A 26,007-nucleotide genomic window follows, 5' to 3' on the forward strand; every position below is an offset into this window, starting at 1 on the left:
CATACTTTTCCTCTGACGTATTATTTATCAGTGCAGATTGTTTAGGTGTGTAGAGATGTCTGTAAATAATATAATGGAACTATGTGGCACTTGGCTTGGGAAAACTCAACAGCAATGTCTCTTTCCAGAAACATGACCCAGTAACTCAAAATCATCCACAGACTTTGCTGTGAGCAGTTCCATAAATGAAGATAGCTCTATAGGTAACGAAACTTATGTATTTTTGATCTTGGAATAACCTGCCCTTTTAATTGGTACGATTTTGGAAATTCCAGCTCCAGTTTGACCTTCAAATCATTTTTCCATGCAGACAATTGGACTTTTTCCACTTTTAAACACAATGCGTAATACTGTATGAAAGCAGTCATCATCATATTTGTTTTTCAATATTTCTCAGCCCAATTGCTTTTGCTCAATGGTTACTGCTTGCATTATGTCCTTAATCATCTATAAAAGCAAAGTTATACTGTTGATCATGTGGTCTCCAATTTAGGATCTAGAACTGCATTTTTGTCTTCTTTTATTAATGCCTGCATTCTCCTAGAGCCAAAGTTGATGTATAAACTCTCTTAAATACAAGGATATTTCATTTATAATGACGTAACACAGAGAAAAGTAGCAAACATCTAAGAAACTGGAACCAGCTGTTTTGTTTTGCTAAATGATTAATAATTGTTCAAGTTTTCAATATCATTTTAATTATTGCTTTTTTTTATTGCCTAACGATTGACTAATCATTTAATCCACTAATCTATTGGAAAATTACATTAAAATACAAGTTAAATGTTAGTCTTTTTTAATATGTTCCTTATGTATATGATGATTTTATTATAAGTATGTTAACCTGTCTGTTCTGTTGCACTATGAGCTCATCAAGGCAAATCCCTAACAATGTTATTTCTAACCACAAGGCAACTCAAATCCTTGCAAATGTCCTGATATGCTTTTGAGTTAGGCACATTCATTTTTTTGCACTCTGCACCAGTTGACAGTCCATCAACATACACAGATCTTTATTCATTGTCTAAATGCCTATGTTACATCGGTCCGTCATATCCAACAGAAACCTGCTGAGGGCCTGTGTGGAGGCCCAACAGCCAACAGACATGGAGCCCTTCAAAAGCCACTTGATGAGACCCTCAGTTGCAGCTGGAGAAATGAGTGGAGCAAAAGTGTTTGTTCCGAACCTCTGAGCCATAAGCAACGGGAGGCTGAGGACCACACTGCCGAAGGCCCCTAAAGCATTACCGGCAAACAGACACACCGTCAAGCAGCAGGACAGGGAGGATAAACCTAAGCAGCGTGTCATAAGTGTGAGAGCATCTGCTGAAATCCAGTCACAAAATCCCAGCAGCAGACAGGAGCCACACAGGAGAATATGTGCTGTGTTGTGGTCTTCACTGAGCCACAGGAAGTCGAAGGAGACCAGGGTTGGAGCCAAAACCTCGCCAGCCCACTCTGCTTCTCTCTGGATAGAGACGAGGTATGAGCTGGAGGGACGCAAGAGGCAGAATGCTGCAGAGAGTCCAAGCAGGAAAAGGCCCACTGAAGAAGCCCTGTGATCCTGCCGAGAGAGGCAAATGCAGAGGCCATTGTAAAATTCCAAAAGTTTTACACATGGATTTATTGATTATCTTTCTTATTTATTTATTTATTTAACTAAAACTAACAGAGATCTCAGCCCTGGGGTGACCAGAATACATACATGCATTAAGTATTACAAATGGATATGACAATTTAGCTGCAAAATATCCAACAGATATATAAAGTATCAATTAACTTACCAATTATTTCCCTTGATTAGTATAGAAAAGTCAATAAAATATCAGAAAATTGTGAGAAAATGCCCAACACAATATCCCAGAGCCCAAATTGACACTGAAACTGCTTGTTTTGACCAAATAAAAGTCCAACCCTAAAAGATAAACAAAGACCAGAATAAATACTGAAATCAGTTTGATCGTAATTATTACATTAATATGCTGTAACTGTATCTACATTTGCACCAAGGTGAATGACACCTACCTTAAATAGTCTGTAAGAAGAGTACAAAGCTGTGGCAGACAAAACAATGTTTGAACAAGACGTTATCCACTCTGGTACACATGACGCCATTGATCTGGTGGCAACGTTACCGTTACTAACGGCAACAGAGAAAGTGGTTCGTAACGAGCGTGTGTGATGTTAACTACTGCAACTGTTGCATGTATCTGAATGTCGTAGTATTTTATCAGTCTGCTATCTGCTAAACACACAGGACCAAACTTCAGGTTTGTTTTGACACGTGACAAGTCCGGATATGGACAGTGCGCATGCTCCCAAAAGATGCCTTCCCTGCTGCTCGTAATCTCTGATACTCTACCAGCAGAATAACGTTCCCAACGAAACGCAAACTGTACTCCCGACCAAAGGGAATTAATTGGAGTTCTTAATTCAATTTATGGTCTGTTAATGACCAAAGTATTGATTTCTAGTGTTTCTACTGTCATTCTCTAAAGCCATATTACTTGAGTTTGTATAAAACAAGTGGCATTTATTTTGTGAAAGTAACTTTTTGTTCCAACAGTGCAGTAGCCTTCACACGATCTTGTAATTATGTTTACTCTGTTAAATAATTTGATAGGATTTTGAATCGTTAGTGCTGTATCAGGTTATGTGAATTAAACACAATACGTGTCTAGCGGGTTGGAAAACCAAACGTGCCTGAAGGCAGCTAAAGTTAGTTCGAAAAGTATGGCGGCGGAGTGTTTGACAACCATAACAGAGCAATGGATACGGGAGAGATTGCAATTGAAACACCCCTACCTCGGTAATGCTACCTCATGCTCATACAAACGTTGTGTAGGAGTAAACACTTGGTAAAATTGCGGGTCAAGCCGCGGTGTTTAGCTTCTGTTATGTAAAGCAGTTGTAGCTAGTTACTTTCCCCGAGCCTTAGCCTCAGTGGCTAAGCTAACGGAAGCTAACATAGCCAGTAGAAATGATCACTGCTGCAAACCAAAGCCCACAGACCAAAGCCCACAGAAGCAAATAACGCGACGAGGTCTCATGAATACATATATTATGCTCTTCAAACAGGTGATGTGCGCTCACTGAGCCTCCCGGGGACGTTTGAGGAGAAGATAATACATCTGGGAAACGCACTGAATAACTTCGTGCGTCTTAAGTCTCTGGACCTCTCCTGCAACGCGCTCGTCTCCATCGCGGTAAATTGATTTTTGTTTCAAATCTGGGTCGTGTATTTCAGCTGTAAACGTATATGTGGGTGTTAAATAAAATCCACAACAATGTAACTTAAAAGGGTCATCCATATAACGGATTTTTGCTATATATTATTGTTATGACATTTCTGTTAGTAACTGTAACTGAATTGTTCCTTCCCCCAGGGGGTTCAACACTTGAAAGTGCTGGAGAGGTTGATCCTGTACTATAACCGCATACCTTCTCTTGAAGAAGTGAGAGTGCTGTACGAGCTGCCCGCTTTGAGAGAGCTTGACCTCAGGCTCAATCCTCTGATCAAAAGTTACCCACAATACCGTCCTCGTCTGGTGCATGCCATGCCCAACCTGCGCAAACTAGGTAAGACATAGATAAATTGCCCCGTTTGTGCTTCCCCCAGGTCAGTTTTCAGGATAACCGAGTGTCCTCCCTTGCCTTTTTCAGATGGTTGTTCAGTCAGAGACACGGAGCGCAAAGCTGCCATAATGCAGTTCTCCTCTGACCTTCTCCCTCGGCAGAAGAGCTCATCTTTGAATGAAGTTGCTCACCAAAGGTACACTGATTGTCAGATGCTTAGGTGTTGCAGCTCAGTTTTGCCTTGATAGAAGGTCTGCCAGTGATCTTGAGGACGTGGACATAAGTGAGATTGTATAGCAGTCTCTGAGAAAATGATCCTACTTCTCACTAGATTTATAACCTTAGTAAGAATTATGAACATGAGATCTTATTCTCAACTAAAAATATCTTATTTTGGTTGTACTAACTTCAACATTCTTCTCATGTCACTTCTGTTTGCAAAATAAAAACAAGGTGGCTTATGGCCAAAATACTGAACTTGAGGTTTAGTATGTCAGTGACTACATCTACTTTATAAATATAGTCTATGATTGAACCCCCAGATGACAAAAACACCCAATAAAAGTTACCATTATTAAGATAAATACCTTTCCACTATTTGCTTGAGTTGTACCTTTACCGTCTTGCTTGTGGTTCCCAGAAGCAGTGATCAGAGACTGGCTTCAGTTGATCGCGTAACCAAGAGGCTCTCTCTCCTGACTGACTCTGATATTGTGTTGAACTTTGTTGCGACAAATCACGGAAGCGAAAGTGAATTTCAGCCCCGCGCAGTTCTTAAGGATGCAAAAGGTAAGATGTCAATTTCCGTACGCTAATTGTCAAATCAAAACAAAACCAGTAGTATTTATTTCAAACGTCTATTCCTTTAAAACTGTTTTCTGTCACAGGAACCCAAGAGGATATATCTAAAGATTGTACAGAACAGAGGTGTTCTACTCCAAAACAGGTGATTTTATTTCACTGTCAAACAATATTATCATTTGTACATTTACATTATCATATATACTGTATGTGCTCTTTTTTCAGGGAACTGCTAAGTCCATCCTCAGGTGTCCTTCCACAAAATATGGTAGGTTTTTCAGTCCTCTGTACAGAGAGGCAATTGGAGGTATATAATTAGTCAAGTGCATGTTAGGGATTTATTATAAAGTTATTATAATTGCAACAGTTATGATGGAATTTGTGTGGTTCTATCGTCATTTCTCTTTAGTTGCAACTTTTTGTTGATAAAAGACATTATGATCTATGATCAATTAATTAAAAATTGGCATTTTTGTAAACATAATTCATAATTTTGATTTGGTGTTTGAAGGTTTTTAGGTGAACACTTTCTTCTTCTTTTGGAAAAGGGGCACTAAATAAATGGTATCCTGACCATTAGCCTGTTTTTTCCACTAGGTGGAGAAAGAAGCCAATTATTATTTTTTTTAATAATGAACATCTCGGGTGAATTAATATCAGTTTTTATTATGTCATTTGTAATTTGACCGGGTAACCCAGAGTCCAAAGTGCCTCACAGGAAAGAACCAGCCCATAAACGAAGCTCTACCTCATTAAAAGTGACTGAAAGACCAAAGGTATCCTTTGGTCCCTATGTAGAGAAACGCAGACATGCAGCCAAGGGACATTTTACCCCCAATCCTGGTAAGAACAATGTCTGTATTTAATAATATAATTTTTCAAATATTCATTTACATTAGTATACATCCACAATTACATTTCTCTGCATTTTTTTTAATGTGTTTTCGATATTTTTCCCAGATCAAAGTCATCGTCATAGTTCCTCATTTGTTAACATCCGGCCACCCAGTCCTCGTCACCCTGGTTTGAATTTGTCTGACCCCTTCAACCCCATCTTGCATCCTCCAAGACTGACCTACTCAAGCTTCAACCAGACAGAAGGGGACTCCAGCCGGCCGCAGCAAGGGGAAAAGAAAAAAAGGGTGAATTAACACACTCAATCATTATTTATTTGTCCTTACTACTTGTACATAACATAATTGTGCTTGTTTCTTTTTCTCATATCAACCGATCTCTTATCTCACCTCCCAGGGTTGTTATAGGAAACCCCTGGAGATGCTCCTCAACCTCGTGGACAAACACTGGACCGGAGAGAGATCACTGCATCATAACAACAACTTCCTGTGTGAGTTGGGGGTTTGGTTTGGGAAATGTGCTATCTGATTGCAGGAGGTTGAAGGTAATGGCCATCATCATTTCTATTTTTGTGCTCTAGCTCAGGCGGTCCAGATCCTTTCTCTGATGGAAAATGATATTTCCAGCCGGGAGGCTGAGGTCAGGACCTTAAGACGGGAAGTTGATGCACTGAGCTGTCAAGCGGCTGCACGAGAGAAAGAGCACCAAACTGAAATTTGCAACCTCTCCGCTGAGCTGGAGAACGGTCACAGTACAGTTGTGAGTGGAATCAACACTAGAGAACAATGCTGAGCATTAGGAAGCCTTGATAGTGTTGATGAGGACACTGTATTTATGTCTTTACTCTAACGCAGGGCAAACTAAATGAGCAGCTGAGAATTGTCTTGGAGGAAAATGTCGCTCTACAGAAACAGCTCATCAAGTTAGAACGGCAGTATCTCAAGTCTATGATGAAAAGTTCACCTATTACTCAGATTAAAGGTGGGTGGAAATGTATAAGGCTTTGTAAAAGTATTCAACCCCCATGTTGTCTTTCCTATTTTTTTAATACAACCTAGTATTTTGATTGATTTTCATTTGAATTTAATGTAATGGACCTACACAAAATTGGTGAAGTGAAAAAAAAAAAACCTTAAAAAATATATTTGTATATGTAAGTTGTGCATATGATCCCCTAAATATCTGAAGACCTAACTATATGGTGCTAAGAATTACCTTCTGATTCACATAATTAGTTAAATAAATTCCACCCGGGTCAGTGGGTGCAGTCTTAGTCATCATGACATGATATCAGTACAACCCTGTTCTGAAAGGCACCAGATGGAAGACCAAGGAGCTCTCCAAACAGATCAGGGACAGAGTTGTGCATCAGGATCTAGTACAGATCAGGGTTGGGTTATAAAGCAATATCTGAAACTTTGAACATCCCAAGGTGCACCATTACATATATTCTAACAAAATGGAATGAATATGGCTGGCTGATACTTTTGCAAGGCACTGTGCGAGTGACGATTTTGGCATTTACCTTTCAAACTCACACACTTTTTACTTGCACATTCATAGAAGCTCAGACCGAAGTGGAGGAGCTGCGGAAAGAGATCGAGGGGTTGAGAGTGAAAGTACATGAGGCTGAGAAAGTGGAGGGTTTGTCAAATACCCTGCAAGAAAGCCACAGGTAAGAAGATGCGACCATCTTATTGTTGGTACTTGGTTTTGCTGTATCCACACACCCACAACAATGATGTTCTCACACCTAAACTAGCCCTAAACTGTGTCTGTGTGTATGTACTCCAGGTCCCTGATGGCTACCAGTGAGGGTTTGTTTGCTGAGCTGAAGGGAAATGGGGAACTTTAAAGATGAATTTGAATGAAGAGTTGAACGGAATGAAAACATCAGAGCAATACCGAAGAACGTCGTATCAGCATCGCATTGGCTGCCTTTGAGGCCCAGCAGCTATAGACTGTTTTTTTATATTTTTATTTATTTATATTTTGTATCATTGCAGTGTACATTTCACTTGTGTGTGTATTAAGTTCCTCACTCTTTTGGGAGAAAGAAATCTGTATAGGCTGCGTTTGTTTGATGTAAACCGTAACGGGGAAGGCAATTAATTCAAGGAAGACTGTGTATAAGTGTGTGACAGGGCTGTTATGTTAAATTATTTCAAGAGGGAATGTTAGTCAGAAGGTCATAATGTATTTCCTGGATCAGATGCAAGATTGTGTCTCTTAGCTGCTTTCCACCGTTATTATTTTTTTTAGGTCACTTGTGTCTCCATCTGCTTTGTATGATGCAGTGGAATGAATGCACCTAGATTCCAGCTGCACTGTGACTTTATTTATACCTCTGCCTGAAGGGCTGGAGAGATATGCACACACACACACACACACACACACACACACACACACACACACACACACACACTCTCTCTCTCTCCTCTCACAAACACTAATGCAAGACCTGGCAAGCCAGCTTGTGAATGCTACTGCATACACTGAGTGTAGCTCTTGTTTTTGTGTGAATGTTACAGGTCAGTGGTCGGTGCTACTGGTGGGGAGTTTCACAGTAATCCTGAAAAAGCCATATAAAAGGAAAAACACTGTTTGATCCTGACACCCTGTTACCAACCTCAGCAGGTTGGAGGGTGCGTTTTTATTTTCAGAAATGCACTACAAATCATGAACACACATTAAGAGATCTAAAGAACCAAAACACTGCATGCACTAGGGCACAATAGTACATTAGAAGTTATTTGATGGAAAAAAGGTAACACAATACTGTTCCTCCACATTAAAGGTGCACGTTATTTGGTATTAAGCACGGAAAACAGATCAAGCTACTGCAGCAGACAGAAACCTAACACATTGATAGCTGCTAGTTTTGCACTTGATGCATGATTCTTCATCAGCTAAGGCTACAGATAGTGTGTGTGACAAACACTGTCACTATGTTGGAAAAATATTCTAGAAAAGTATTACTTGTTTGCAATTTTCCCTTTTTTATCTTATTCAGTTGAATTTGTGCCTTGGATGAGAGTACCACACATAAAAGGTAATTTACCAACAGAAAGATATAATAGCATTGGAGCGTAGCTGATTTCGTATGTACAAGTTGATACATATTGATTTCAAGCATTACAAGATTTTATCACGATCCCGCAATATCAAATTTAGCAAGAAAATATTGAAGTCTGTGCAGTAGTCTGTCCTCAACAGCAGTTCATAAACTCCTACAGTCATCTATATGCTTCAGAATCGAATGCAATATACATAAACATGCACAAAGTACAGCAATACAGAAAAAACAACATAAAGCCAGTGTCATAAATTAAGCCGTGTGGCTATAACCTTTTAGAATATGCACAATCTTACCACAAATATATTAGAACTACAGTATAGAAATCTGATGAGGAAATATAAGTAAAATGTTAAAAATACAATCTTGTACCACTGAGCTCTGTTGTTAGAGCTTCCTTCAGCTGAATTCACCAATTTAAAAAACAAAATGCATGTTGGCAAAATGGCTTGTGGTCTTAACATTGTGAGAGAAAATAGATGATCCTATTATTTTTTGTTGAGGTTATAAGCAGGCATATTTAAAATGTTTGCACAGTAGGAACTCATGTTTTACATATTCACAAAAGTAAAACTATATGGAATTAACTAAATTAATTGAGTCTGCAAACATTTTAAAACAAGTTGACAATATATTTTCTTGGTTTGTGCTGAAGGCAAATTATTTGGATGACAGTGTAAGCTTATAAGAAAAATGTTTTTTTTTTAAAAGAACAGCAAATTTCATACAAATGGTTATGGAAGACAGACAATGATGACAATTAAACAATTTAAGATTTCAAAAGAAAAACAATGATAACATCTCTGTCAAAAAAGCGCCAATTCTCACTGAAACTCTGCAAAACTAAGTTTAGAATATTTAGAAACATTTCAGTAAAAGTGCAATGTTGTTAATTCATGAAACTTGTCCTGATTTTGTTTTTCCTGGCATGTTCATTGTGCTCAATAAATATAAGGCCCTATCATAACAACAAAGCTTGAATATTCATAGCATGGCAGTTTTCTCTCGCTTGTTCTCTTCAGTGTTTGGCAGTAACTTGCAATCAGACAGGAATGTACCAGCTGGTGACGACTTAGTAAAAATAGATGTAAACAGTTTTCCAGTTCTCATACTTCTCACGCGAGGAACTCAAAAACATCTCTCTGACACACACACACACACACACAACATATATGGGTGGGGAAATATATGAAATCCTATTATTTTGTGCTTTCTTTGAGTACTCTTTTAATAGAAAATTATCCTAGTAGCTGATCAAATGTTTATTTCCTCGCCCTCACATGGGTTTGCCCACGGTAGGTTTATTCACTTTCTTTTCGTATGACCCTCGATGTTTGTACCCCGAGACGTATCCAGAAGTGTCAACCATGTCCACTCGTCCCGCCTTCCCCTTCCCGCGGCCGCTGTCATCGAACCGCTCCTTGTGTGACCCTGTAAACTTGGTGGGGTCCGTAAGACGGCTCACTGTCGGCGAAGCCACGGCTCTCTGCGAGGAATTTCAGTCAAATATATGAGTTTATTCTGTGATTGCTGGTATGATAGTTCACTAATATTCACGCTTTGAGTCTTACCGTGACTCCCGCGATGACGGGTGTCTTTCCCTCAATCAGCTTGAATACTTCTGCCTCGGCCTCCTCTCCAGTCTTTTCTTTATACTTCTTCCTGGCTAGCTCTCCCAGTGCAGCCTTGAACTCATCGTATGTGATGGTGCGGCAGGATTTCTTCCTGGAAGTCAGGTGGAAAAGTAGTTTAAATGTGGGATAACACTATAGCACATCAGTTCCTCTTGCTTCATCCCCTTTTCTACAGCCTGTCAGCAGAGTTTGAAAGTGTAAAATGAGCGCAGACCCGGACAGTAGTGTACACAGAGGTATGTGAGATCTGTCACAGCATGGAGATGGTATCCTGCTGAGATAAACAACGAGAGACCGTTCACTGTTTGGATGTCTGTACTTAACTGTTGTCTGAGCAACCCCACAGACTTACACACACAGACGTCTGAAGGCTGTATATATGACTGTGTCTGAATATTGTGTATCATATTGTGTTCAGCTATATATTTCAGTTGAAGTAGTCAGGACTGTGAGCCCTAATGTTTTCACATTCCAGCGAGGGACATTAGACCTGCCGAATGCCCTTATTTTCATTTATAAGATCAAGCCATCGTAACCGCTGACAGACGCTGACACCGCCACAGGTCATCATCATCAGTCATTCTCCTTCTGAGAGTGCTGCAGTTGTTTAACTGGCCATTTGCCCGTTTCACTTCCATGCAAAAAGTGCATAGTAACACAAACACAAACAGCCATTGCCGTGGTGATAAATCACCTAAACAACATCATATAAAGCCCACACTGTTCCTGGGCAACCTGCTGTCATAGCAACAAGCCACGGTAAACAGGGATGTTTGGGTTTATTATTAATTTGACTCATCCAGTGAGTAGTGTTTGGGCGATCCATCAGTGTTAAACATCTGAGCGGTCCATTCCACCGCGCCTGTTCCATGCTGTCTAATGTCAGAAGGGAAACTGGTCTTCCAGCTGCCCTTTCTGTCCAAGGAAGATAACCGTCCTCTGCACATATCCCCATGCTGAGTTATTAAAGTCCATGTAATCACAATCTGTGTATGCTGTAATAAGGTTAAGAAGGACAAAGTTTAGAGGGTGAGTGGAGCTTTATTAGTTTTGTTTTATAATACTGGGTAGCTGCTTATTTTCATAGTTCAACCACCGGCCCTGATCCATATGATCTCACACAACAGGAGTTGGCAGTAGTAGGGCATCTTCATGCTCTCATGCTCCTGCAACGCCCATATGATCATGTTAAGTGATGAGGAAATACTAGGAAAGACTAGAAAAAGTCACCATACGACCATGCTAGTAATTAGTCCACACCAGATTTGTACCTCATCCATAGTTTATGCCTTGTTGTTCTGGCTCCAAGCAGGCAGACAGCACAGCAGAGAGTCAACGTGGCGCAGCAGACCTCCGAACCCACAATAAATAAGGCTCCGTTCGGCCGTGCTCTCATTAGCCAGTGCTCATTAAGTTGTTTAATTTCTCGTGTGCAAGCAAAGAGCTTTGACACTGATTAAAGGGAAAGAAGAGATATGCATCTCGTGCATGGCAGCCCTGCCCGGCTCAGTCATGCCTGCAGTCAGAAACCACATGAACATGAGCCCCTCCCCCAGTCTACCTCTTATGCTGCCTCTGAAGTGTTCACACATAACCTTCTACTGTACGATCCTCTTTGACACGGCCGTGATTCAAAATGCATGTTGGACTAGGACTGGGACCCTCATCAGAACCTAGACGACCCACATCTGAGCATCTAATATATACAACACTGCTCAGGTTGACCGTGAAACGTGACAGGAGACACACCGTATTCATTGGTTGCACATTTTTAAATCTGCTCACCAATGGAGTGGGATGTGACCTTATTTCCTGCAGTTAGCTTTTGAGGACTTCAGCACTGTATTTCCTGAACACTCTCTTTAGAAAAACATGAATAAACAGTTTGAAACACAGAAACATATTTTGGAATCTCCTGTATATAAGCGTGTACACAAAGTGACTTAAGATTAAACTTCAGATGGAAAATCCATTAGATCATTGTGAGATTCTCATTCCTGACGACTTGATGAGTAGCTTGAAGCCACATTCCTCTGTTCTGATGCTATCAGAATAAACATTCAGTGTTGTGTTGTTTCCTAACTAGCTAGCTAAAAAGTTAGTTAGTAAGCTGTTAATGTTACTCATTATGGCTTGTCAGAGAGGCTTTAATTCCTCCCTTGAGAAAAACTTGTTGGCTAAATGATTACAGAAATATCGCCCAGTAATATAAGATTTAAAAAAAAAAAAAACAGCACAGTAAGGAAAAACCAACTGCCTGTTGGTCCAATCGTCCTGTTCAGCTCCATTACAGTTACCGGTACTGTGAGAGAAATTCAGCAGCAGCATCATTAAGCCAGTTGATGAGTCCCGTAACTTTCTTTGAGGAACTACCTGTAGATTATTTTTGCACAATCTATAGATAAAAAGACAGCCATTTAAAAAGTTAATCCTCCCCAAGTGTAAGTTTATAGTTTACAGTGGATCACATTTGCAATAGGAGTTTTAAGTTTTGGTCCAACACGATTAAATTTGCCAGCCTAGTTTACCACATTATTTAAAGTTTAAACCATGACTCAAACAATGAATTTTTGTTGTTGTTGCCACCCAGCCTTATTATCTACACTGTGTCACTGTGTGTTAGCTCAAACACTCACAGTACCCTTGGTAAACGTAAGCACAGCTGTATATGAAAGGTTTTTCTTCTCTGGTGAAATAATATTGAGGTCACAGATTATTATTAAATTCTACATCACTTGGGTCGGGCAGTAAAGGATGAATCAATGTGACCTGAGGAGATACGGGATGAGCCATCCTGGCCTCTTGCTCCGGCTACTGCTTCTCATTTACAGCCAAATAAACTAATAAGTAAGAAAAACAGGCATCTTTCAAAACACTGAAAACATGGAATTCAGTAACTACTCAGTATGTGTGTTTTTTATCATGCTCATGCTAATTTCAGTTTGACAAACATTGTTTGCTTTATGTTACATTGGCAGACATGATGAAGCAATCGACACATTAATCAGGTGTTATTAACCAGCTTAGTGGCTGTTTAACTTGACTGTACTAAAGATGATGCTGCTGATTAATTTCGCTGAACACTAATGAAGTAAACAAGAAGACACATTTTCTCTTAACAATGATGCTTGCACCACTCTAGTGGTCTTTTGGGCATGCTTATCTGGGTGACATAGCCTGTAGTCCTCTCTGCTGCTGCAACAGTAAAGTCACACCATAAAGAATCCTGTAGTGACACGCCTGCTACAAGATCTTAATCAAGGGCCACAGACCTTTACACAATGAAAGGAAAATCAAACTTCAACATTGCCTTTCTTACTTGACTTTGCTGAAGACGATGTCCACGTCGGTGAGGGTGATATTCTTGCCGTCAATCACCCCGCAGTCCTTGCAGAGCTTGGACCAGTTCTTGCCATGCAGGTCCTTGCCGGTAGCGCGGGTGTCACCGTGGATGGCGAAGCGGCGAAACGACTCTTCCAAAGCGGTCACCTCTACCGGTGTGGACGAGCCCGCGCCTCCGTCGCTGGTCCCATTAGAATCAGTTGAAAGCCTTTTGGACAGCCGGTCTTTAGAGTGTTCACTGTGCGGCCGTAAAGGGACCGAGGCCATGTTGGGATGCTTGGCTGTCTGGACTTTAAAGTCCTCTATGTTGTCTCTGAGGGGGGAAAAAAACATCACCCGTGTGAGTAAGAGGTGTACATGGCAGTTTTGCATGGAGGTGTTACCAGAGAAAAATGAGTGTGTGCACTGAAGCCTTCTGAATCACACAACTGAGTATTTAGAAGACAAGTGGTCCTGTTGATTGTACATCACGTCACAACATGAATTAATTCTTGTCGAGGTTTACAGGGAAAGCTAACAGAGATCAAAATCAACAGATACAAGAGAAAAGGACATTTAGTCACAGCCTGTTCAAAAAGGAGGAAGAATATCTGATGTAGTTCTACAAGAATTTGAATCGGATAAGCTCTTCTGCGGAAAGTGAATAATGCGTCATGCCTTTATGTCAAGACACAACTTGCTTTTTTGTCTTTGGCTGTCCCTTTTTTGTATACAATATGACTCTCCAGAGGTGTGTTTCTGTGCTCACACCGCCTGTGAACAATGTCTTGCATGTTCTGACACAAAGGTGAAAGGCGTACACTTCAAGAACCAAGAGAGCAGATGGATATCTGCTCAAACGCACAGAATGTGAGGCGAAGGCTCGCACCATGACTTTTAAGACTTACTTCTGGTCTGCCATGTTTGTGCAGGAATTTGGTTTCTTCTGTGCGGTGGTTGGATTAGCTGACTTTTGTTTTCTCTTTGTGCTGTGGAAAAGACGAGACCGGAGGTGAATACTGTGAGAGGATGTGTTGGCAGAAAAGAAATCAAAGCAATTAACACATCACAACAAAAAGTGCAATATTCCATGCTTGTCTTTGTCACTTTAATCGTGCTCCAATTATTCGAGACATAATATCTAGTAATCCAGTCTGACACACAGGGCTACAGATAAGGAAAACCGCTTTAATAACCACAGAAAAGGAACACGATCAAAATCCTCGTCAAATCACTGTCTATTAATCACTGCTTGTTGTGACGCCTCTTCAAAGGTTGCATTTTGCACGCTGAGCAATTAAATTTCTTCCCTCTGTTGCTTAAGATGATTGCATTTCTGTGGACAGCAGCAGCAGCATTTGTCTCAACTCAAGTCTCTCCAGTTAGCCATCGAAGTCACATAACTGCCACACAAAACAGCAACAAGAAAAGCCCCTCTATGAAGAAAATGCAACCCCAAACTATATTTGTATAAGTGATGGTGCTCTGCTCACCTTTCAGCTGTTCCCATACTGAGCTCAGCATCCTTACAGGATGTGTGTTGCCATGGCAAAGTACATCCCCAACATAGTCTCTAAAACCAGTAGTTGCACTTGCTACAATTAAAACCAGGTACAAACAAGCTGCAGAGCGGAGAGAAACGCCGTTCCCCGTGGATCCCACCTTCTGCTCCAGCTCGCAAAGTTTCAAGCCGGGAAGATGCCAATGAAATGTTTCACTCACCCCCGATGGCACCGCGTAAAGCGAAGGGTTTTGTTTCCACGACCCCGTGGCCAACAATCACAAATGTGACCTCGCTAAGTACAGTTGACACTTAAATGGGTACAAAAGTTCCAAGATTGACACTGCTTTAAGCCATTATAATCAGGGTGTCAATTCTTAGGGGGGGAAAAAAGAGATTATTAATGTCAATGAATAATGGCATTCAGAGCAGCAGACACTGGGAACCCATTGTACAACGCTCGTGGCTTCTCTGTCTGACCCATGGCCATTTCTAAACACGCATGGTGACATCGCAGAGTACCACTATTGATGGCAGGGGTTTCGTAGTCATATGTCATCGAGGACTCAGGCCAAGACAATTTAGATAGAGTAATCGAGGTTGTTGAAGCCTCAGTCTTTTATTTCTCTAGCATACATACACCTCTAAAGTACACACAAAATGTATATTTATCTTCTCGCATCAATACCAATTTACATATAGTATATATATATAATTACTTTAAATAACCATACATTTAGTCTATATAATTTAGTTTGTTTTGTACAACAGCCCAAGACACACAATTTATAAATAATATTCAATTTAAGATAATATAAGAAATAAACATAAAATCATCACATTTGAGATGCTGGAACCACAGAATGTTTGTCCATTTTTCATGATAAACAACTTAAACGATGAATTGATTATCAAAATTGTTTGCAATTTATTTTCTGTTGATACCTAATCAATTTATCATCTAAGTGTAGCTGTTACTTTATCGCATGGGGATATTTACAGATTTATAATCAATAGCATTATACTGTCATTCAAAGGAAGGAGGTAAACTATGAAGTTAAATCTGCTTTGTTTGTTCATGTGATGCCCACACTGAGGTTCCATCATAATTAAGTTTACAGTAGAGTGGGGAGACACATGCTTTAAATGGAGTGGCTTGCTGTGTGTTTCCCTTTGTGCTTCACTGACAGCAGCGAAATCAATGTGAAACAAAGGAATCTTTTCACTCTCCTCCAATTTATAGTCGCTAGTTTCAAGTGTCCATCCCTCACTACAACGAGCCTCCTCAAACCACATCATGTTCAATACATGAGCGAGAGGTCATTAACACAGTTCAGCGGCCTGAAGTAGAACAGACAATATATAGCATCATTATAACTGTAAAGACAGTGTGGATAGAGACCATTTGTGAAGCTGAACTTTACCAATAGGGTGTTTTGGGGCAACTCTTACTCCGATATATATTTTTCAAAAATGTGACCGAGTATAACCGTCATTGTAGTTTTGTCCTGTGCCTTTTTCCCCTGTCCTACATTTCCACACACACACGAGTAGCCATTTGGTTAAGGGCAGATCTCCAGAGACAAATCTGTGACTGGATGACAGCATGCTTACATACACTCGCCTTCTGGCAAAACACTGCACAGATGAGTGCTTTAACCATAAATTGACCCATTTCGAACCGCGTCTATTCATAGCAACAATACGCCGCCATGGCTGGAACATTCTATTCATTCTCAAGGGAGGAGATCAACGGGTAGACAACTGGAAGGAATACCAAGGCTGGAATACCAAAAACCTACATTTGGGATTCAAATGGTTAGTTTGGCAGATGGTGTTTAACTCACAACCCGATGACGCTGTGGTCAGAGTGATGAGTGTGTGTGTGTGTGTGTGTGTGTGTGTTTAACAGAGGCCTACTTCTCCATCGTGATGAGTGGGCATGCTGAGATCCCATCTGCTTTCGATCTATAAATGTCATTTCCAGGCTGCTGCTGTTTTACCTTGTTGTTGCCGACAGTGTCAGTCAATCAGTGTAAAACAGAGACCACCATTACTACACTGAAGCCCCCCAGTGTGGTCACAGCAGCTTTCTGCTCTTTATACCAGTGATTTCTTCAATGTGAGACACCACCATTAGTGCCCTAAATTTGAGAATTTATAATAAATGTGATATATTTGTCAAAAAATAAATACATTTGTTGACATCAGCTTGGTCTCAAGGAAATAGTGATGTTTTATAGACCAAATGAGTGAATGATTAATAATCTGCTGATTAATAATTAATTAATTAATCATATTTATGCTGCTTCATTACAATGAATGTGTGGATTGTAGTTTATTTTGACATTGAAGCCCACATCCATCGTTCTAGTGGGGTTCATGGTGGTTTAACATCATTACCATGTCATCTCCCCTCTTTGCATCTCCACTGTAAACAACCTCATAAAGACATCAAATATGACTACATTTGAATGCACCTGTGCATTACTACGCAGCAAAAAGTAGTCCCCAACAAATGCCCTATTTACAGTTTATTCGTTTTAATGTAACATTTACTAAAAACTACAGTGCCCAGCTGTTTTCGATTTACATCATCAGTAGAAACCAGTGGCACAGACAGCATGGCAACAATGTGGACTCCCTAACGCTCAACAACCACTCAACACCACTAAATACAACCTCTTTGCAATTTTTTGGCCACAATCCTCCACCCTCACTCACCCCCCCAAAGACATAAGGAGAGTGGGTATGACATCAGCATGCTGCAGACCGGGTCTGAGGTCACCACCATGCTGTCTCTAGTCAGTCCTCGACTCCCTAAACTTTAACTACTCTATGAGTCAATGATCTTGGCATTGTGCGGTAGAAAAACAAGATGTTTGAAACAAGCAGTTAAAATGGTTATTGTTGGCAGCGGCAGCAGCAGCAGCAAGCCAAATAGAGGTATAAGGCAGTGCAAAGGCAGCCCGGGGGTCCTTGTGCAACCCTGCATTTGTGAGGAATACATGATGTCAGAGACAGCATAAGTGTCCCTGACAGGAGGGGGGCTGTGGATCCAGCAGCAAATTAACTCTGAAGATCTGAAGATCTTAAGATGTTTAGAAGCCAGACTGTGTTGTATAATGTCTCGCCAAAAACACAATGGCAACACTTCCTTGATGTCCTGTCGCACTGCAACACTTAATTTTGCCCTGAAGCCATCCTTTTATTTTGTAAACCTGACCTGAATGTGAGTCATCACAAACAAAATAGAGTAATTTACAGTCTGAGATGAATCGTGTGTGACAGAAGCCAAAGGCTCTTGGGCCAAATGAAATCTGGGACAAAATCAGTGGTTGTGTCTTCTCCTCATGCATACTTAATGTAACCTATGGGGAGACCGTCGTTACCAAACTCATTTGCTGAGGACATATAAACACATTACCTTCCTTAGTAACACGGTCTTTGCATGGCCTCCTATTACTCTATTTATTACCCCTCAGATCTCAATTCACAGAGGACCAGGAAGCTAATAAAAGAGGGCATGATGCTTTATTATGTAACGCCTTGTAGTCGTTCTCTCCGAGCTCTAACGGTCTTATAGGAGAATCCTTCCTGCAGCTCTCAGCGAGCCCGCGTTCACAACATAAACAGAGGAAAGGCTCGTTTTCCTCTCACTGGACATGGCTGCAGCTGTGTCAGTTACATAAACGTGCAAATGAAACGCCAGATTCACACCACGTCTACGTCATCGGCGTGTTATTGTCGGCCCCTGATGGACGTCTGTCAATGCAGATCGTGGCATTAAAAGGTGAATGTGAGAGAAGTGTGGGTGAGCGTGCCGCCACACGTCCTCACATCTGTAACGGCATCGCAGGTTGCACATGCAGTAGCGCGCGCGCGCGCACACACACACACACACACACACACACACACACACACACACACACACACACACACACACACACACACACACGCACACACACGGTGCATGCAAAGACACGGAAACAAAACAAAAAGCACCGCCAGGAATCAGCTGAATTCGTGCGGGCTGTCACACACACACACACGTCAAATTCTTGTCGTATTGTGAAGCCATGCAGGTCTACCATGAGCCAAAACAAGCAAGAATTCAAGCAATGACGCCAAATTCGGTTCTAATCACCTGGTGATGTAATCCTCCACCTGCTTTTTAAAACAATAATCACAAAAGCATAATTGCGCGTCGCAGGCTCCTGAAGGCTCCTTCCTCCCCGCTGCCGGAGCTCAAGTCTGCGCGGCGGCTCGGTCGCTCCGAGATGCTGAAGAGAAACCAGCGCGCTGATTGGCTGCGGAGATGTTTTCTTCTTGCCTGGGTTGATGCGGGCTGCGATGGAGCCACAGAGCTCAGTGCGGCGCTGATAAACAGGCGGGTTGAGCTCGGAGCATCTTCTGCTGCTTTGAAGACGTAAACGAAAGGACGTGGATGGTTTCATATTGAGGGTTATTTACAGCCTCGTTAATAAACAGCCAGCATGAGTGTGTGTTCATGAGGGGTCAGTGGTCACTTACAGTAGCTATAAAAACATATTTTTTGAAAGTTGAGTGCACACTGATCCTGGCTGTTGTCCAAGCACAGGATGTCTTAATGTCCCAGTTGGTCTGTTGGTTTCCAGGAGGGATCGACTCCAGGGAATACTTTATATCACGATGGGAAATTCTCAGTTGGCAAAAAGGATGTTTATCTTCCCCAAGACTGCCCTCCAAACATCTGGAGTCATGTGATGTCCAATGAACTGGTGTTGCATAACCAGTAGCCTAATGGTTGGACATGGATGGACATTATGTAACCTCTAGTCATACTGGTGGTTCAAATGATGTAGTAGCAAACTCTCGGATATACAGTTCTATTATTCTATTAAACTGTATTATTAAGACACAGGCAAGTGGCAAAAAGATGCATGTCTATGAAAAAGAGAAAAACAGCCAGAACGGAGTGAAATGACTTGATGACATAACAGTCCATCTCATGCTGCTTCAATTGCGCCACTGTGTGGTCAATGGCCGCCCTTGGCCCATTTTTGTTTTCTCAATAAATTCTCATTTCATGGAAAATAATAAATGGAAGGGCAAAGCCTACTATTATTTACAGGCAATGTGTTTAGTTGTGTCATTAAAACACTGATTTATGGTCTTATTTTATAAACTAATAACGATAAAATTCACTGTTTGAGGCTTCAAGCTTTCGGTGCTGTTTACAGGTATGGTCTTCCTTTCAGACAAACAATAACAAGAAGTAATATTACATTATTATAACAGGAAATTAACAAAAAAAATTGCTCTGGACTATTGGCACCATCGCTGAACAAAACACACACACACACTACCCATAATACATGTCACCGAATATAATTATATCTCACAATTTGTAGAACTGAACTACTAGAAATGTAATTAAAGCCATTACAAGAAATAACTAAACAATATTCTCCAATTTAAAGTAGGTCACGTCGAGGTGACTGTGGAAGAAAGAAAACAAAATGCTTTAATTTCCACTCAAACCGTTCCTGTCATTTGAATACCAGCCTAGAGCCCTCTTGTGGTGAAAATATGTGACAAGACATTACAAGACTATAGTGAAGCTAATTTCACCAGCTGGGTGTCTGACAACAACACCACGGGCAATCCATGTGATCTAGCCCTCTTATCCGGCCACGCATCGCTCTGTTCTCAAACTGCTTAATTATGTGTGTTTGAGGTCTTCTTCCAAGTCATTTTCACTCCAGTTTTCTTATCCCCCGTTTCTTCCTGTTGGCCTACCAAACGTGTCTGCCGTACCTCATAATCTGTTGCTCTTCCTCTGCAAACACGACCACATGATTAACAGTCGGGATATCCATTTCAATTTGACTTTTCTATCTTGTATGGCTCAAGCTGAATCAACACACTGGACCTTATCTGGACCTCCGTGTACAAAGACCCTCTTTAATGCTGTGTCTTCAACCCAACATTCTCAGCTATAGACACAGCTGTTGGTGATAAAGGGGTGTTCAACGGCAAATCCACCCAGTATCTCGAGACCTATAGAGAGAAACACAAGACACTAGCGGGAGGTGGTGGGACTTTGACTGTCTAGGGTGCCACTGAGTGGTCAAGTAGGCTTAACAATGCAGCATTCAAGAAAAATACAATGCACTTTCAAGAATATGTGAAACACATCAATCTGTCTGTCTCTGGCCCGTGGAACAGAGGCTAGCCTGGACGTTGGGCTGGACTTTACACTGTATGCATGTCAGCAAAAATTGCTTTAAATCAGGGGTCTCAGACTTGCGGCCCCCTACCTGAAATCAAAGCTTGGTTGTTGTTTTTTTCACTTTATCTGCGTGAGTCGTTGCCCTGTATGTTTTGTATTTTTTAACACTTGTGTGCTACCATAGCTCAGGCTTGTGACAACAACATGAATTAGCAACGTTGGTCACTTGTACCGTAATTTCCGGACTATGAGTGCGCCTGAATATTGTATTGTATGTACATAGTAGGAGGAAGTAAGAGAAGCCCATGTTCAGAAGAACCGTTCATGTTCTGCATGTTCTGAATTGTTATTAGTAAGGACTGAGAAGATTGGATCTTGGTTGTAGGCCTACTTTTTTGTGGAATACTTGAGCCTAACCCAGACTCTACCTCCAGCGGCCCACAGGTAAGTTGAGTTTGAGACCCCTGCTTTAAATAAATCAACCATTATAAAAACACATTGTTAAGATAAAAAAGAGGAACAAAACACAATGACGGGTACGCAGTCACTCAGACTGCATACAAATGTCCACTGTCCAGGTCGTCCTCTGTCCTCATCCACAACGCTCCGTGGTTGCGTGGCTCAGTGCCATGATGCATATCTTCATCATAAATTCACCTCAGAGCAGCATATGCTGATGCACCACCAAGCAAGCAGTTACTGCTCAGTATCATCTGGAATCATAACTAAACTGCCCAGAGGGTCCTGCACTTCAGGGACGTGGTGATGAGACTTCACACTGGCGATCTGAGCCTCTTTGGTGTCCGGCCTCCAGCTTTTGATGTCCCTCATAGACATTTCCCCTTTCAGACATAGGAAAGAGGAGAGGAGTATTATTTACTTACGCCGTGGAATAATATTCTTTGGTCATCCATACTAATTAAGTTGACTAACAAAAGTCCTGTGTACAATAGATTTAGATGCATACTCTATTTACATTACAATTACGCCGTTTTGCAGTCAATCCTGTTGCAAATAATGTGAAACTTTTCTGAGCCTGTATTTTGTGGCATATTTATTTGTCTTGCGTTTCCAATACCTTTGCTCCTCTATCTTTGTAAAAGAGCGTGACACAAAGAAAGGTGAACAATAGAATGCGGCAAGGAAGATGTATTTTTGTAGGCCAACCTTAGAAAATAGCAGCGGTTCCCTCAACAAAAAGCCAATGGGATTTTTTGTGTGCGTGGATTATTGCAGAACATAAGCTCTGCGGCAAAAGAGATTATGATACTTGCACATTTTGTTCAGCAAGATAATCTTTACAAATGAACAGCACTAATGATTTTCGAAGGAATTTGGGGGTTTTAGGACTCATTCTTGCAGCGCTCTCTTATAAGTGCAGTCAAATACTTACCTGCTGTGTCCTGTGTGGGATTATCGGTGCCATAATGGAAACTATTCTCTTTATCTGCTGATTTCTTAAAGTTCTCCACCTATAAAGCAAAACAGAATTTGAGTGCAGTTTCACCTGTTTGATGCATGTAAAATAATTCAACTGAGATCTAAGTATATATGCGTACCTCAGTGCATAAGGACCCTGAAAGTCGGCTTGTGAGTGGGTCTTTATCGTCGTATTTACAGGTACTGGAGGAAAACCAGAGTGGCATTAACTCTCTCAAAATCAGCTTAAATAATAATATAATAAGAACTGTTATTTATTGTTTGTTACCCTGAAACCTCTGATAATGCTGGTTCACAGTCAATTGAGCTCTCTTGACTCTTTAAAAAGGGAAAAAAAAACAATGTTTTACAACACCTGACAGAATTTAACAAATGACTGACAAAACAGAAGGACTCACCTGAACGGCCTTGTTTTTGATTTCCGCATCTTGTTGATTTGCAGCTTCTGTGTTTCTGGCTTCTTTTTGGCGCTTCCTCTTCACATGATCAAATGTGCTTATGCCTTGGTAAACTGTCAAGCCAGGAGGCGAATGGTTAGCATTGATGCCTGGATGAGTATAAATGTCTGTCTAGAAGACTGTGACTCACAGAGGTAAAAGTGGAAGCCCAGTAGATGGCCGAGCAGCAGCATACAGGTGATGCTCAGCAAGGCTGTTATGAAGGCTAATATGAGGAGACCAGCTGAACTCATCTTTGTGGGCGCTAAGGGTAAAAACACCAGCCAGGTACCATTTCCCAACATACCTATAGAAAGACGGCGCAGAAGACAGATAACAAACAGCTTTTAATGGTGTTATTAACAAAAATCATGACCAGAAAGCTCATTATTGTGGTGACTCACTGTCAAACTGCGGGGCAGTCCGTAGGCTCTTTGGATCCAGGTAATGCTGAATAAATATGAACAAGATGACAACAACCAGCAGGAAGACGCCGAGCAAGGCAGAGGACAGCGCCACAAAGAAGCACCTGAAGGCAACACACAAAACCTGAAGTCACTTTACAAAACATTCCACCTTCCATTAAAACATCGGCCATGAAGTCCGAAACAGGAAGTCCACCCAAAAGGTCGTCTTACCAGTAGTTTCTGCCGCCCACGCAGGTGTTCAGCCATTTGCAATGGTGATCAAAGTCTTCCACGCACTTGTTGCAAACACCACAGTGTTTTACTTTGGGGCCGCTACATGATGAGTGATTATTATCGTTAAACACAACGCATGATTTCCAAATGACATCAATATTCGTTTTTAAAAAAAGGAAAAGAAAAGAAGCCAAATCACATTAGAGAATACTGCAAAACGTACACCTTGACATCACACAGGTAACAGTATAGGTCGTGGATGACGTGTGGTTGCTTCGTCCTGTCAAAAAGTGGCACTGGACTGGAATAACTCCGTTTGGCCCTCACACTGACGTCTGCCGGGTCGATGGTCGCAGCGGCAATGTGGGCGAAAAAGTGGACAATAAATGCCAAGCCTGTCAGCTGGACACAAGTGTCAAGGAATATAGCAATGTGTGATAAAACACTTCTGAATAGTAATTAACCCAATATACAAGAAAGTGTTAACGCTTGTGTGAGAAGTGAAGAAATCAACTGTTCTTATGGCTGCATGAAGCTTAGTTGAATGAACCAGTGTTGACATCATGCAGCATTCAACACGCGACAAAAACACCACTGATAATGTATTTTGGGCTTAATAGACCGCAGTAACAGAGAGAGAGAGTCACGTCTGGTGTGACTGGAGCCCATACACACAGACCACACAACAACACCCTTGTCTTGTCTAGCAGTCCACACAAAAAAACGCAGCAGAGTCTAACATTTGCTCCGTATTCAAATCTTAAACACACATTGCTGCACACTTACCGGTCAGCTACCATGACGACATGATTTCATCTGCGTGTGAAGGATACAATATAGGCCGCGTGGCTCCACGGCCGAGGCAGAAGAGGGATACAGACGCCGAAGCTGACTGTGGCGAGGTAGCCGTACACCAGCCAGCCAACCACTTGGAAAGCCTGAGGGGGCCATGACCATCCGTTCATCCTGGCAGGCTTGGAGGGGACCAGCTCATTTCTGCTGCTGCCGTGCATGGGAGATGTGCGTCTCAGCCTTTGACCGAGGCAGTTCATCTAGAGAATAGACACAGTCAGATGAGAAAAAAGCTTCCTCTAGGCACTTTGAACATCCATCCACACATTAGACATACTACACGCAAGTCTATTTCCAGAGCAGCGTAGATGCATTTGCTGGGAGAATGAGTTGAGTGAAATTATACAGGCCTCGAAACTGTTCAGCCATTATGGACCTACACCTAGAGACTGTGTTTAGCTCACTGGCAACTAATAACACAGCTGCTGTAAAAGAAAAAGGGTGGACAAAATATTAGGAATGTAAGTCACAGAAATACCAAGCAGAGAACAAAGACACCGTAAAGTTGAACAAAGACTAAACATACACTTCATGAAGGTAGAGCATTAAATGTCATTAGGTCGAGATAATTGGACTAAATAAAGGGCCAGAGCTGTGTATTGTGTGACAGAGGCAGTGGAAGGAGCCTTTCCCCATCTTCACATTATCACATAACCTTCAGAAAACAGCTGATCCAGAGGAACAGAGTGCTACATCCCAATCTGTAAAAGGTCTTGTAATCACATGCAATGTTTTTGCTCCTGGCTTTACGACAGACACAACAGGTTTAAAGTTCAACACATTGACTACAAAACGTGGAAATAAACATAAAAATGACCTTTTAACAATTTTAATATTTTGTTTACGGGTTTTTTTTTTAAAGAACACATTCATGCCAACTTTTTTCCAATATACTTTGAGATCAACTCTGGAGTTTTGATCCAAGGAGGATTACTTACTTTGCCGTTGAAAGAAAGCGATCATGGGATCGTGTTCAAATACAGACGGAGATTTGTTGATATCCCGTGAGAAGTTCACTGAGCCGAACAGGTGCTACAAGGAAAAGTCACATTATGAACACTAACACAACGGCAGACAGTCGCGAAACAATTAAAAACGAGAAAAACTCCCGTAATGACGGATAAAGTGCTCCGACATCCTTAGAATAGTGTGACCGAAGGACGTGAATCAGAGGTTTGAGAAACGGCTCGCTCGGCAGGTCGGAGCGGCGCTATGGAAACCGTCCTACTGCGCATGCGTAACCTACTACAGCAGAGTTTTTTTTTTCGTTACTGTGGCCCTTCACTGACTGGGCCACTGCGCATGTCTCTTGCTTATCAAACACTTTGCAGTTAATTTTCATATTTTTAGAGCCAGGTATTCACCTGCCGCCCAGTGTTTCTCATACGAGCAAGATGGAACTGCAACCAGAAATACATGCGACACTTCTGCTTGTATAAATGAAGCTCAATTCATGACAGATTTTCATCTTAGGTGTGATTAACATGAAACATTATATCTAATGTCAATGTATACTGGATGTGTACTGCTTTATATTCACTTCCCTATTGTGTCTCTCAAACTGAAACAATAGCAAAAGAACGACGGACGACTACTGAGCACATCTTTACCGTAGCGTACATTTTGGATGACTATTACAGCTTGATAGCTTTTAAAATC

General features: G+C 41.3%; 3 protein-coding genes across 5 annotated transcripts; 1 reads left to right on the forward strand and 2 right to left on the reverse strand.

Annotated features, from left to right (window-relative positions):
• The first annotated feature begins 2,727 nt into the window (after nt 1-2,727).
• Nucleotides 2,728-8,173, forward strand: cep72 (centrosomal protein 72). The gene is made up of 14 exons (XM_084026340.1): nt 2,728-2,809; nt 3,079-3,206; nt 3,387-3,579; nt 3,664-3,772; nt 4,217-4,365; nt 4,464-4,522; nt 4,603-4,645; nt 5,077-5,220; nt 5,338-5,519; nt 5,629-5,722; nt 5,813-5,991; nt 6,087-6,213; nt 6,796-6,907; nt 7,027-8,173. The coding sequence occupies exons 1-14, from the start codon at nt 2,734-2,736 to the stop codon at nt 7,085-7,087; spliced, it is 1,656 nt and encodes a 551-aa protein (XP_083882466.1). The 5' UTR covers nt 2,728-2,733; the 3' UTR covers nt 7,088-8,173.
• tppp (tubulin polymerization promoting protein) lies at nt 7,836-19,062 on the reverse strand. Of its 3 annotated transcripts, none has more exons than XM_084026338.1 (5): nt 18,912-19,062; nt 14,172-14,252; nt 13,262-13,597; nt 9,880-10,033; nt 7,836-9,794 (listed from the first exon to the last, which is right to left on the reverse strand). In XM_084026338.1, exons 2-5 carry the CDS (start codon nt 14,183-14,185, stop codon nt 9,585-9,587), a joined length of 714 nt encoding a protein of 237 aa, XP_083882464.1. In that variant the 5' UTR covers nt 14,186-14,252; nt 18,912-19,062; the 3' UTR covers nt 7,836-9,584. The 3 variants fall into 3 exon arrangements, with proteins under 3 accessions (XP_083882464.1, XP_083882465.1, XP_083882463.1); XM_084026339.1 differs by lacking the exon at nt 18,912-19,062 and adding an exon at nt 14,986-15,009; XM_084026337.1 differs by lacking the exon at nt 18,912-19,062 and adding an exon at nt 14,757-14,919.
• Nucleotides 19,063-19,574: 512 nt separating this feature from the next.
• zdhhc11 (zDHHC palmitoyltransferase 11) lies at nt 19,575-25,571 on the reverse strand. Its single transcript, XM_084026336.1, has 11 exons — nt 25,287-25,571; nt 24,330-24,548; nt 23,720-23,898; nt 23,494-23,595; nt 23,260-23,384; nt 23,007-23,162; nt 22,817-22,929; nt 22,687-22,736; nt 22,538-22,601; nt 22,372-22,450; nt 19,575-21,820 (listed from the first exon to the last, which is right to left on the reverse strand). Exons 2-11 carry the CDS (start codon nt 24,546-24,548, stop codon nt 21,675-21,677), a joined length of 1,233 nt encoding a protein of 410 aa, XP_083882462.1. The 5' UTR covers nt 25,287-25,571; the 3' UTR covers nt 19,575-21,674.
• Nucleotides 25,572-26,007: the final 436 nt, after the last annotated feature.

This window comes from Eutrigla gurnardus (genome assembly GCF_963514095.1).
Source record: "Eutrigla gurnardus genome assembly, chromosome: 14".
Lineage (NCBI taxonomy): Eukaryota > Metazoa > Chordata > Actinopteri > Perciformes > Triglidae > Eutrigla > Eutrigla gurnardus.

What these genes read in the sequence shown, in the direction of transcription:
- zdhhc11 (XM_084026336.1), bottom strand. Translation starts at nt 24,548, where the DNA reads ATGAACTGCCTCGGTCAAAGGCTGAGACGCACATCTCCCATGCACGGC. An exon ending in GGGCTTCCACTTTTACCTCT is followed by an intron (nt 22,930 to 23,006) that starts GTGAGTCACAGT and finishes CTGGCTTGACAG; the next exon opens with TTTACCAAGGCATAAGCACA. An exon ending in CAGGGTCCTTATGCACTGAG is followed by an intron (nt 22,451 to 22,537) that starts GTACGCATATAT and finishes TTTGCTTTATAG; the next exon opens with GTGGAGAACTTTAAGAAATC.
- cep72 (XM_084026340.1), top strand. Translation starts at nt 2,734, where the DNA reads ATGGCGGCGGAGTGTTTGACAACCATAACAGAGCAATGGATACGGGAG. An exon ending in ATTGAAACACCCCTACCTCG is followed by an intron (nt 2,810 to 3,078) that starts GTAATGCTACCT and finishes CTCTTCAAACAG; the next exon opens with GTGATGTGCGCTCACTGAGC. An exon ending in ACGCGCTCGTCTCCATCGCG is followed by an intron (nt 3,207 to 3,386) that starts GTAAATTGATTT and finishes TCCTTCCCCCAG; the next exon opens with GGGGTTCAACACTTGAAAGT.
- tppp (XM_084026337.1), bottom strand. An exon ending in ATCGTCTTCAGCAAAGTCAA is followed by an intron (nt 10,034 to 13,261) that starts GTAAGAAAGGCA and finishes CCTGACTTCCAG; the next exon opens with GAAGAAATCCTGCCGCACCA. An exon ending in CCGTCATCGCGGGAGTCACG is followed by an intron (nt 9,795 to 9,879) that starts GTAAGACTCAAA and finishes AATTCCTCGCAG; the next exon opens with AGAGCCGTGGCTTCGCCGAC.